The sequence below is a fragment of the Scardinius erythrophthalmus genome (assembly GCF_964197995.2).
Source record: "Scardinius erythrophthalmus genome assembly, chromosome: 7".
In the NCBI taxonomy this organism is placed as follows: Eukaryota; Metazoa; Chordata; class Actinopteri; order Cypriniformes; family Leuciscidae; genus Scardinius; species Scardinius erythrophthalmus.
In genome coordinates this window covers 42,728,400-42,742,052 of record NC_138227.1, presented here as the reverse complement: position 1 = coordinate 42,742,052, position 13,653 = coordinate 42,728,400, and the positions used below count along the sequence as shown (strand labels likewise).

General features: G+C 38.4%; 1 protein-coding gene across 7 annotated transcripts in view; it reads right to left on the bottom strand.

The window, feature by feature from the left end:
* Positions 1-13,653, bottom strand: part of elna (elastin a) — an 87,043-nt gene that overhangs the window by 57,615 nt on the left and 15,775 nt on the right. For 6 of the 7 annotated variants that reach the window (XM_081370683.1, XM_081370687.1, XM_081370688.1 and 3 more), the window contains exons 2-4: positions 11,971-12,048; positions 11,818-11,856; positions 11,024-11,104 (exon numbers count right to left, since the gene is read on the bottom strand). In XM_081370683.1, the coding sequence (XP_081226809.1) occupies positions 11,024-11,104; positions 11,818-11,856; positions 11,971-12,048 (198 nt within the window). The remainder of the gene's footprint in view (positions 1-11,023; positions 11,105-11,817; positions 11,857-11,970; positions 12,049-13,653) is intronic. The other variant, XM_081370684.1, reaches the window with a different exon arrangement.

Below are 13,653 nucleotides of genomic sequence, written 5' to 3'. Positions count from 1 at the left end.
TTTAATCATGTTTAAACTTTATCGAACTTTATGTTTATAACCCTTACTTATAAACTTTATTTTATTTATATGTTTCACAGACCAGGCTAAAGTCTAGTCACAGACTAAAATCCAACTTGCATTGATATACTGAATCTTAAAATATGTCAGTGCCATTGTTTTGTTTGAAAATGCACACAAGTAATGTTTTTAAAGCATATTTATAAAAGCTAATTAAATGTCCTAATTAAACTAAGATATAATCCTGGCTTAATATAAGCCCTGTCTGTGAAACCATGCCCAGATTAGTTAGGCTATTAGTTTAAGATGTGGTATAAAAACTGAAATCGAGAACTGTGGTATTTAAAATTTTGGTGTCATGACCTTATTTATTTAAAAAAAAAAAAAAAAAGTTACAAAGGTTATATGGGTCAAAAACATTATTTTTGTACAGCCATTAAAAAAAAATAAAAAATCCTATACGTTGAGCCCTGCTATATTAAAAGCAAAGCTACTAAATGTAACATTTATAATGTAAATTTAAATATTGTTATTATTATTATGTGAATATTTATTAAATTAGTTTATATGAAGATTGTTTTAAGTTCACTTGAATTGAAAGTTGTTATATTTTGTAAAGCCTATTATGGGCCCTATTTTAACGATCTAAGCGCATGGTCTAAAGCGCAAGTTCAGTAAAGCAAGTTCACTTAGGGCGAGTCCGAATCCACTTTTGCTAGTTTAATGGTCTAAAAGGGTCGCCCCTATTCTCATAATGAGTAATGGGTGTGTTTTGGGATTTACGTGCGTTAAACCAATCAGAGTCTCATCTCCCATTCCGTTTAAATGCCAGTTGCGCTCGCGCCATGGCAGATTCGCTATTTACATGACTGAATTTGATAGTAATTCAGCCTGTTTGTGTAAATTCGAAGTTTTATAGTTAACTATAGCATGATTGTGCATACCGCTAGAACGACGTCTAGGATACTTTTCCTCGGCCACAGTAGGAGTTAAACACCCTTGGAATGGTAATGGCTACAAAGTAATATTCAGTCATATACAATTTCACCGCTAGATGGGAGAAAATCTTAAACAGTGTAGCTTTAAACAACGTGGTGCAGGACGTGAAAATGCTAACTGTGTCGGACTGAAACTAGCAAAAAACACTTGGCGCTGCATTGTGCCGGGTGTAAGATAGGGCCCTAAATGTTAAAAATGATTTCAATTGTACTGTAAAGTTGAATGGCTATAATTACTCAATTCATTCCCAGAAATTGAGGAACAAATATTGTTCTTGTTTTTTATCTTGAAATTATTATATATAATATTCATGTCATGGGACAACATCTACATGGTACTCATCCAAAAGTATCCATGCTTGAACAGTTCATGTTTTAAGAAATGGGAAAAGCATAGTCAACAAGTCTTTGTATTTGGGGAATAACCTTGTCTCATGAAGAAATGCTGTTTCCCCCGCCTAATTTATTGCATCCACATTGCATTGAGAAATGAAGTCCAAATCTGACACAATAAGATCTGTTGCCTTTTTTCCTCCTTTTACCTATTGGTTATTTATTTCCAGCGTCAAACTATACACACATCTCTTGTTCCGTTAATGATGCATGCATGTGTTTTATGGCTGTGTGTCACTACTCAGGAAGGGAACTAAGAAGAAAAGACTTCTTGTTTTATGCTAAATCATACTCTAATAGTAGAACACTGTTATGATGATGACCACATTGTTGTGAAAAGCATTTGTTTTTTTGGAACTGTGCTCTTCCAAAGCGGTTGCGCAAGACTGATGAAACGAAAAGTGATCTTCAGCATCTTGAAACCGTTCGACTGTGACATGGCTCAATGTAAACATACAACCATATCATCAGGAGTGAGAATGAACTCTAAGGACTTGTTTGCAAAGTTTGCTGTAGGAGCATATTGTCTGCACCTGGGGACGAGCAGAGGAAGTGATGCGTGGCTCCTGCGGGAGTTGGAGGATGTCAGTGTGGACTCTGCGACATGAGGATCAGCCATTATTCACAATCAGAGGCCAGAAGCGAGCAGTTTAAGGACAGGTCTGAGCCAGCTAATGAAAAGCACATGTGCTTCTCAAGACTCGCTGGCTCTTCCCAGCTCATCTGCCTGGCCCACACCCTTCATTCTCTCTGCATTTACCCCTCGCTCCCTTTCAAGTCTGAAACAAACTGGCTCCTCTCACTGAGACAATAGAAAAGCATGTGGAAAGCAAAACCTGACATACTTTCTCAGGGTTATGCTGTTCTGGTTTCTGTACAGATCAAAACAATATCTGGTTTTGAGATCAGGTGACTAAATAAAATGCAGCTGCCTGTTTAGCCATTGCAAAATTAATCCAATAAATTCAATGCAAAAAGTCTTGCGAGCCAAACCTTTCCCCGTCACCTCCAATCTAAGCATGATGTTTATAAGATTAAACTCACGCACATGTGCAATGAAGGAAACCGCCCACAGTTTCAGGTCATGCAAGCTATGTGACTTTGGGTGCTATTCACCCGGAATGAGCCATTTTGTACAGCGTTGGCAGAGGGAAGCAATGCAGAATCCTCCTTTGCTTCAGGCACTGGGACTATCTGATGGTTTCCAAAAGTTACCCTCCCCAATTTCAACAGTTCATCACAATAATGATGACAGGCTTCACAATTAGCTCTGTTTTTCAAGGCCTCGCATGAGTCAAGCTCATGACTCAAATCACTCGTCTCAGCCATCACATTGCTTTAATTAAACACCAGGTATCTTTTCGCTGTCTATGTGTTCACAGGAGTCGCCATGCATACAGTGGATGTTTTTCAATACTGTCTGCGAAGGCTTATAAGTAATCCCAAGATTTACAATAGGTACACTGGAAAAAATAAGCCATGATGTTGTACTATCAGGCACTTGAATCATACACATACTTTGCTGATGACCTTTTGATTATAGTTGCTAGACCATTATAAAATGGTCATGACTTCTTATGGTAGAGCAGACGGCTAAGGGGAGGAAACAATCTTTCATTTACTGTGTAATTTCTGCTATAAACTGAAATAAATCGATCATTATAGAAGAAATATAAGTCAAATAGCAAATTTACAGTTGTGAACCATAAAGAACCCATTTACTGCTTTTTAGTTGCCAGATGCTTTAGCCAAAGTGGCTCAAGCTAAACATTTTATCAGTGAGCCTAAATGCTAGCAAAGTTTTCACTGTAAATAAATGGTCAGTAAAAACAAAGTGCTTTGAGAAAATGTTGATTGTCCTCCCCAGAATAAAGTAAATATTGTAGGATCTTAAAAAATCGTGTGAATCTGGTCAGACAGGGGACCCATTCCACTGATGGAGAAAAGTTAGCCACGGGGCCCAGAAATCCCAGCGGGACCACTGCATCTATCAATTCTCCAAACGGCTTGTCCGATGTATGGTCTCAGGTTTAATGAACTCTTCTTTTTAAATGTACATGCACTTACATTTTTACAGCTCTCTCTTTTTTTGATTATCACATGATCAGAGGGCCAGGGATGTATGGGGCATTTGAAAAACATGCATGCAATGTTCTGGCAATCTGTAACTTTAGACTGGTTAGCTGGCGAAACTAAGCATGGTTGAGCCCCTTAGTACCCATTGACCATCATTTAAGTGCCACAACCTACCTGAGTTTTGTTGCTGACCATGTCCATCCCTTTATGATCACAGTGTACACATCTTCTAATGGCTGCTTCAAGCAGGATAACGCACTATGTCACAAAGCTCAAATCATCTCAAACTGGTTTCCCCCAGTCTCCCTGTCGTTGAGGGCGTCCCCCTGCGGCTTCTACACCTGCTCCCTGCATTGTACACTGCATTGGCTGCCTATTAAACATCGCATACATTTTAAAATATTGCTGATTACTTATAAAGCACTATTATGGTTTAGCTCCGCAGTACTTGAGCGAGCTCTTAACGCATTATAGTCCTTCACGTCTATTGCGATCTCAAAATTCCGGTCAGTTGATGATACCTAGAATATCAAAATCGACTGCTGGCGGTAGATCCTTCTCCTATTTAGCACCAAAACTCTGGAACAGTCTACCTACCATTGTCCGGGAAGCAGACACACTCTGTCAGTTCAAAGCCAGACTAAAGACACATCTCTTTGACCTAGCATTCACATAATACATTATAGACTTCTATAATTCAGTGTTAGGCTGCATATATTAGGTCAGCCGGAACCGGGAACACTTCCCATAAATCCTGATGTACTCGTTACATCATAAGAAGAATGGCATCTACGCTAATTTTAGTGTCTTTGTTTATCCCGAGGTTTTCCCGCAGCCTTCCGGATCCAGGCCGTATCCAGATCTGACGAAGGACCTTCGCCTGGACCCGATGACAACGCAGTGCTGAAGTGCCGACTAGTCTCTCCCTATGGAGGATCCCTTTACCACTCCAGATAAAGCGTTGTCGGGAAATTCGTTTTGCGTACCTACCCCGAAGTGACAAAATAAAATTCTGTATCAAAATTTATAAGGAAAGACCAGTACTTTGTTCAGGCTTGGTTTGTAGGGAATTACAAACCTGCGCACATATATTCAAACGCACATAACTATAGAACCAATTCTTAATGCGCATGTGAACGCCATCAGCGTTTCTCACAGGTTCGCGTTTAAAGTCTGTGTAGAGAGAACGGTGTCGTCTTAGTGGCCTCTAATTTAATAACAAATGATCGTTGCGACGGAAGCGAATCAATCAAAACTAACTTTAGCTGGAAAATAACTTTATTAAAGAACCGCTATAAAGCCAAAACAATCTCTGTTACCTTAAATTATACGTTTATCTCTGTAAAGCTGCTTTGAAACAATCTACATTGTTAAAAGCGCTATATAAATGAAGATGACTTGACTTGACTTGACTTGCTCCAGGCGACACAGCCCGTTCCTCAGACACAAAACCCTCCAAATGTCCATCAAAGCAGCCCTGAGACGGAGCTGCTCTGAACCAGGAAGTGGTGATCATACACCACTCCTTCCACCCGAGGAGGACCGGGGCGTAGAATCTTTTGTTTCAATTAAAAGAATGCTTTTCTGTCAGGGTTTTACAGTCCTTACTTCCTCATACACAAGAAAGGGGGTGGGTTCCAGCTGATCTTGGATCTGCAAGTGCATTCTCATGTGCATTTGCCCCCAAGATCGGTTCGCAGCGATTGACCTGAAGGGTGTGTATTTCCACGTTTTGATTTTCCCTCGACACAGACCGTTTCTTCGGTTTGCTTTCGAGGGTCGGTCGTACCAGTACAAGGACTCGACACGGACTCGGACATTTTAGACTCGGAAAATTTGCCGAGTACAGTCGAGTCAGGCAAAGGAGGACACAATAATATTCAAAAACTAAATGAAACTACTTGTGTTGTTTCAGCGTTGAGCATTGTAGCCAATCACAGACATGTATAAGCACATGAACACAGTGGCAAATCAGAGGCGTTTTAGAGTCACCATGCGGAGAATTCGCTCAAAATGTATGTTCAGAATCAGCACAAGCTTTATCCTTTCGCAAATCCCCTCATAAACAACAAAGTCTAGACGCAATATAAATAAGAGATTCACTGTGCAGTGCGGACAACTTCAGTGTTTATGACGAGTTTTAGTGAGAGTGCAGAACGCGGTAAGTAAGTAGCTTAAAGGGAGTGCTATTGAAAATCTAAATAATAGTTTTGTTTTTCATGCTTCTAGAGGACCAATGGTTACATTCACACTTTAAATTATAAAGAGTGATAACTGCATTTTAATGTGGGAGTGAATCCGCTAAATTTTAGTCCTGAGTCATGAAATTGCGATGATTGACATAGTAACCATAGCAACATGAGAACGTGGTAACCATAACAACATTTTGGCGTCTAATAATGTTATGGATTTTTGTTACATTTACACTTTATTCATAAGTTTACATACACCTTGCAGATTCTCCAAAATGTTATTTTTATTTATTTTTTTAATAAGAAGGATCATAAAAACATAGTTTCTATTTAGTACTGCCCTGAAAAAGCTTGAACACAAAATACAAGACAAATTACATAGGCTTGATTTTAATATTGTGTATCATTACCTGAATGATCCACACTGGGTTTTTTTTAATGATTGTTCATGAGGAAAAATCCTCCAGCTCCTGCACATTCTTTGCTTTTCCAGCATCTTCTGCATATTTGACTCCTTACTAGCATTGACTATGATTGTGAGATCCATCTTTTCACACTGGAGACAACTGATGGACTCATACACAACTATTACAAACCCTGCAAACATTCAGTGATGCTCAAGAAGGAAGCATCCGTTAAGAGCCAGGTGGTGTAAACTTTTGAACTGGATGATTGGTATAATTTTTTTTTAATTTTTTTTATTCCATTAATTAATTTAGTCCTGCCCTTCAGAGGCTAAATAAGATATAACATGTAAAACAAAATAAGAAAAATTTCAACATCACCATCATCTTGCTCAAAAGTTTACCCCTGGCTCTTAATGCATCGTGTTGCATTCTTGAACATTACCTTGCAGATTCTGAAAGATGTACAATAGGTAAACGTATGACTGTAACTATACATTGCAATCATTTTGTAAGTTTTAAAATATTAATTTAAGAGCTCAGTGTTGAGACCTTTTGCCAGAATTTGATTGACAGGCGATCTGACCAATCATAATGCAGATACCCGCCATTTTTGTCCGACAAACAAACCAAACCAGTTAGTAGATTAAAGTCAGTGGACTTGAACTTAAAAAATGGTGTGTATTGATTTCTTTTTGCAGTTCTGATGTTCATTCATGTTTAATTTGTGCTATAACTAGAAGAGATTATCAGTTCATGTGCTGCTTGAACTGAGGCCTACACATTAAAACACCACAAACCAGTAATTATTGTTTGAATTTCATAAAAAAAAAAAAAAAATTGAAAGCGGAGATTTCATACCAGAAGTAGCCTGCTCTGTCTTGTCTGTTGGCGCATTGTCAGTGTCCTCTTTGCTCTGAAATATATTTTTCACTGTGTGAGAACATGTGGAGTGAGAGCAGAATGGCTTGTCGGACGTAGCAACAGTAACTAAGAGGGGCGGGTCTTTGTGAAAGGTCAATTTCAAATCATTTAAATCTTTGTGGACTCGGCCGGTCTCGACTCGGATGTTAAGGACTCGGACTCAAGTCTGACTCGGCCCTCTTTGGACTCGGACTCGACAAAGGTGGACTCAGACCAAACACTAGTTTGTGTACATCAACCATCAAGGCAGCGTGCGCTCACAATGCATGTCACAACTCGCCCGCCATCTCCTCCTCTGGAGTCAGCAGCAGGTCAGGTCGCTCCGTGCTATTCACATTCTGGACGAGCTCTATCGTGTGACTAATGCACTCTCACGACAGCTACTGGGAGATGGAGACTCTATCCCCAGGTGGTCCAGCTGATTTAGAGTCGATTCTGGGACGTCCAAGTAGTCATTTTTGCCACATTCTCCTGCGGATGTGGCGAGTATAAACCAGGCTTAACACTCTATAATGATTTAACCCTTAAATCTACATTATGATGTTTTTGAGTAAGGCAGCCCAGATCCAGTTTTTACATTTATTTGGTAGTTTGGCAAGAAGCAGGGCGGGGCAGAGTGTTGTCAGAGCGGAGCAAGGGCGGTGGATTGAATGTTAATGAGCCCCACGGAGGAGCTCCATAATGATAAAATGAGGAGGGCGACAGTGGAAGGCGAGAGAGGACCAGGCCTTGAGTTTATATTGTTGTTGTTTTGTTTTAGTTGATGTGACAGTCGTCTGTGAGGGGCAGCCACTTTCCTTTGATTTTTTTTTTTTACATTTTGTTTTTGTCTGATTAAAGACAAATTACATTCAATGTTTGCCAGTTCAATGCTACAATCAATGTTTTCCTCATTCTTCCCTAGATTATTAACTTTGTTAAAAGTAGCACTTCATTATACAGTGCCCTTGTACGTTACATGTAGTTACTATCGTAATAACTATAAATTGTGCATAATTGCATGCAACTAACCCTAAACCAAACCCTTCTCCTAACACTATAGTAGGCTATGTAGGCTAGATAATTATTATTAATCAGCACTTAAATATATAATTACACAAAACGATTTTGACAGCTCCAGGGCTTGAAAACTACAGAATATACTTCCACATTTTTGTATTCCTACAACGGCAGTTTCTTTTAGTTTCCCCCTCCGTTTAGCCTAAAACACTATGTCATGGTCATCCAGTTTGAAATGCTGACTACAAACATGGAGGTTTTTCAGATTTTCCGTTGCGTCGTTCTCTGCGTATTTGCAATTCTTTGCCTACAACGCACCAGACCCTTCAGTGAAAACCGAAAGCAATTCACTCCCCCTAAATGTTTACTCTTTGAATTCTTGCACTCGAGAACAATACAAGTTGACACCAATATGACTAAAAGTTTGCTAAGTATTATCTACTCAAAAAAGGCGGTATTTGACTGTTCACCCATATCCATAGCAGACTAGAGGGAGTGGCCTTGGATGGCAACATGCCCAGTGCATTATGGGTGTTGAAGTCTTTATACCTATTTGGCAAAAGGGAAGACAACCGCATTTTTATCTGGTCAGGTAGCGCCGCCCCGTTTCAGCACTGCACTCATTGTTTTCTGTCTTCTGGTTTATATTTCCACAGCATTCAGGTAAAATCTTACAGATTTATTTAATAAATGAACATACAAGGGCCAGGGAACATGTGCAACTGGTGGTTTATAAATGAATGGGGGTTCAAATTCTGTGAAAATCTGTGTAGCTTTCTGCAGAGTTCTGCTGGCACAGAATGTGTGTAATCCTACCCATTATCTCCCATTTGAGTGAAATACAGGAACACACAGCCATGACTGATTTTCAGTTTGGTCAACTGCTGAACTGCAGGCACTGAGCACATTCAGATACTTCCTTACATCCAATCTAATCTCAAATACAGTGTTTTCTGAGGATTCTGTTCATGCTAGGTCATGTGCTCCACATCAGCTATATGTGAGGCCTGGGATCCGAATGCCGTCTGCTTTTCCTCAGATCTGTTAAGTATTTTTACCTCAAAGATGAAAAGCGAAAGATTAGACAATTATCTCCTTCTTCAATCCAACAATCACAGCCAAAGACAACTTCCACTGCAAAATCTGATATCGGGGAGTTTATAAGCTCTTTCAGAGTGAAAAGGTCTTTCTCAGAGGAGCCAGTGAGCTGCTCCAAAGTTTATCGAGCCTGGTTACATTTGTTTAATTCCTTATCTCTCCAAACATGTCGCTGGAATCGGCGCTGCTTTAGGAAATTTAATTATACCCGAATGGGGCTAATGCACCAATAGTGCTTGGTTTGACAGAGAAAGCAACAATATTTACATTACAGTATCAGAATGGGTTCAGTTGCACTTGGTAGGCGCCAAGATTTCCACATATTGTATTGCCCGTGTTCCAATAACATCATCAGCACTGATGCCCCATTGTTTGAGTAGCACTGATGTAAGTTTACAATAATTTAGTCAGCTGGGCTGAAAACGATCAGGTCGCCCACTCATTTCATCTAAAAAAAAAAAAGGGATATTCTGACCATAGGTAAAAGCCAGTAGCCTAAAAGTGTACTGAAGAAACATGGCAGTATCATATTCGTATTTCAACACATAGAATCAAGAATACTCTGATCAACTCTGGGCACTGGGACCTCACACTTATTGAGATGTATTATTTGAATTTGTGCCAAAATTCTCAGTGGACTTATCTGGTTTAGGAGGGTTTCCACCAGCTCCTAATATAAACTGGTGCTTTTTTGTTTAATGACTTTACATGAAGATTGTCCAGTTCACTGAGATGCTTCAATCAATCAATATAATTTTGGAAATATTTTGGAAATACTAATAGCAGATCGGTTTTAATGTCACTTCCGAGTATAAAAGCCAAAATATAATAAGGAACCAACATATCTATTACACATATAATAATGTGTAATACTGTTCAAACATATGAGGTTATTATTTATTTTTTAAATTTCTATTTCAAATAAATGCTGTTCTTTTGAACTTTCTTTTTATCAAAGAATCCTGAAAAATTAAATGTATCAAGGTTTCCAAACAAATATGAAGCTATTGTACACAACTGTTTTCAACCATTGAGAATAATAATAAATGTTTCTTGAGCATCAAATCATCATATTAGAATGATTTCTGAAGGATCATGTGACAGTGAAGAATAAATTACATTTTAAAATATATTGACATAGAATAGAGTTTTTTAAAATGTAATATTTCATAATATTACTGATTTGACTGTATTTTTTTTTATCAAATGAATGCAGCGTTGATAATAACTTTTTAAACCGTCTAAACTTTTTTCCTTAAAAATTCTATATGACAACATTCCAACATTACAAAATCTGGTAACACTTTATTTCGATAGTCCACTTTAGACTTTCTACTAACTATGAGTAACTTTGCAACTACATGCCAACTAACTGTCATTAGAGGATTAGTAGACTGTATGCTTAATATCTGCTAACACTTTATTTTGATGGTCCCCCAACAGATATTCTACTGACCATAAGTAACTTGGCAACTACAAGTCAACTTATTCTACAAACCCGAAACACCTAACCATAACCTAACAGTCTCCTGACAGTCTACTAATACTCTAATGAGAGTTAGTTGACATGTAGCTGCAAAGTTACTTATAGTTAGTAGAAGGTCTAAAGTGGACTATTGAAATAAAGTGGAACCCACTTTTTGAAACGTTTTGTATACTATACTATGGTACAGTATATGCATATGTTAAACTTTACTATGGTGTATTTTAAAAGGCCATGATTTAGTACCATCATTACAACACTTACCATGGCACCACCACAGTACTTTTTTGTAAGGGTAGTGATACAAATTTCATGACATTACTCTGGCTTGCTACATTACACAATTGTTACTACTGAAAATCTTTTTAATTGCTTTGCTAATTCAGTGTACAAATCGGCATACTTGTAAGCATGCAAATAAGTGTCCTTGTATGAATGACCTTGAATAGCTCTTACCAGCTCCATAACCTCCAGCCCCTAAAGCTCCCGTTTGAGCACCTGTGCCAAGAGTCCCAGCCGCTCCTCCATATCCTCCTGCTGAACAAGAGCGTAGTGCATTAGTATCCCTCTCGCGTTTATGAAACGCTTTATCTGTGTCCGCTCGAGTAGCATACATTACACATTACTGACTGGCACACAGGTGAACTTTGACTTTTATAGGTGTTACATGAGTAACTGTGAATGACAGCTCACTCTTACTGATATAGTCTGGCAGTAAACACACTTAATAGCTGTTGAGTTACAGAACTGATGATAGGTTTATAATGTGCAAGCTATTGGACTTCATGAAATACAATGCTAAGGAACATTGCCATCATTATTGCAAGGAAAAAAGATACAGTTACAGTTTGTGGTTTATTGAGTTCACCTGATATCCAACAGATATTACAAAGATATGATTTAGAAATTTTAATTTAGAGAACAGAATTCACAAAAAAATATTGTGATTGAGGAGGGTTTGGAATAAGGAGCTTGTACTTCAATTCCAGAATCTGGTTCAGTGCGCTGATGCTGTTGTCATGACTGATGCCTTCATATTGTCATTTTCATGTTAATTCTACACCACTGATCAGTTGGATAAATAATTAAAATGGTTCAGTTAATATTAAGTTCTGAGGTGCAACATTGATTGATTGTTCGGTTGGTTGGTTGAGTGAATAAAGTCTGACTGATGTTAAACAACACAGGATTCTGGTCTCAGTGGAGGAAATCACCCTACAGTGCTCATAGTCAAAGTAAAATGATCTTACCTGCTGCTTTTGCTGCTTTGTATTGGGACGTCCCAGCACCTGTTGAAACCAGTGAGAGTTATAGGACTATCAGAGCAGATGAGTACACATCTTGTCAAGTGTAACCGAGAAGAAATGGTTCAACTTTACTCTCATGGCTGTTATTGGTTATACCTGGGTAAAGTCCAGCACCTGGTAGATATCCAGCCCCACCTGGTCCTGCTCCAGCTGAACCCTGAGGCACATACACCCCTGAAACAGAAAAACACCAGTTGTCAGGGTATGTCTTTCATGTTTCCCAAGCCCGACCCTAGCTGACATCTGAAGAGAAGAATTCAGGCAAATGATGTGTCTCTGAGGAAACAGAAACGGTTCTGAAAATGCTGAAGACCTTGAAAAGCATTTCTGTGGAAATTTTGCTGATCTCAATTACTCAAGGAAATCATTCGGCCTTCAAGTGAAGTCAAAAATGTGATTTCGATCAGATTCGAATGAACTCATTTTCATTTCATGTCTTTCTCTTTTTCCTTTCCTTTACTGACAAAACGGGAATAAGCACTAATACAAAAGAAGGAAGAGGAAAGGATGGACATTAAGGGTGAAACTAATGCTTGTGCTGCTACAGAAGATGATGGGAAATGTAGTCATGGGGCTAATTGTGAAATCACAGTTAAAACAAATTAATGACTTTATATTTTACATATATTTAAGACTAAAATCATTTCCCAAAATTAGTTTTCTACATCCGACCTTTGTCTTTTTTAGGATTTTGTCATTTATAACTGACTTTGTCCTATTAGGGTCAATCATTTTTGGCAAATTGTCTGAAACTTCACACACTTGACTCTCTGAAAAGGAGTGAAAAGGAGTTAGTGTTTCAAAAAAACATTAAACACTCTATTTCATCTTGTTCTACTATATTTCATTTGGAACTCACATGTGAAAATGTAACAAAAAAAATGTTTGACTCGAATTCAGACACAATTTAACTGCCTGGAAAGTAGTGAAACCATGTCTTAGTGTTTTAAAAAGCATTAAAAAATAGCCGTTTCTTGTCAGTGTAGTGAGGATAGGCAGTGGCATCTTTCCTGACCTCTGGTTGTAGTATGGATCACATCTTCTATACTGGCAGGATAATGTACTCAAATGTCTGACTTCCACAACAATCTATGACTTTTATTTTTCATCACCGCCATTACCCTCACTGCTATCATCCTTGATCTTCAACCTCTTCCTTTCTTTCTACGACCGCATTTTCTGATGCACTGCCGTCACTATCATCAATACTTTCTAATAAAGGCACAGCTTTTCCCTTTCTGTCTTCTATAAAACTTACTAAGATCAACCTAAAACACAGGCAAAAGACTTTTATACTGCCTGCCAATACTGAAGAAAATAACATTTTCTTGAAAAAGGTTGGCACATGGTGAAACTGTCAAAGTACAGGACTTGCTACTGACAATACTTACAAGACGCTGCTGTGATCAAGTAAGACATGCTGCTGCTGTCAGAGTTGGGCAAGTTACTTCCAAAAAGTTATAAATTATAAATTACTAGTTACTGTCATTTGAAAGTAATTAGTTACATTACAATATTACTGCCTCTGAATTGTAACGTGTTACACTACTTTTGCGTTACTTTCACCAAAATAACCACAGAGTTATGATTAGGCATTCTAAAATGCTAAAATATTTTTTGCTGCTGACTGTGTAGGAAGGCTCATGGTGCAATACAATAAGTAACAATCACTGTCAGAATCACACAAGTAGACAAACGATCAAAGTCTGGTAAATTATGGAAGAGACACCAAACACAATAGAGCTAGAGCCCACTATGCAACCTATAGCCTAATGACGC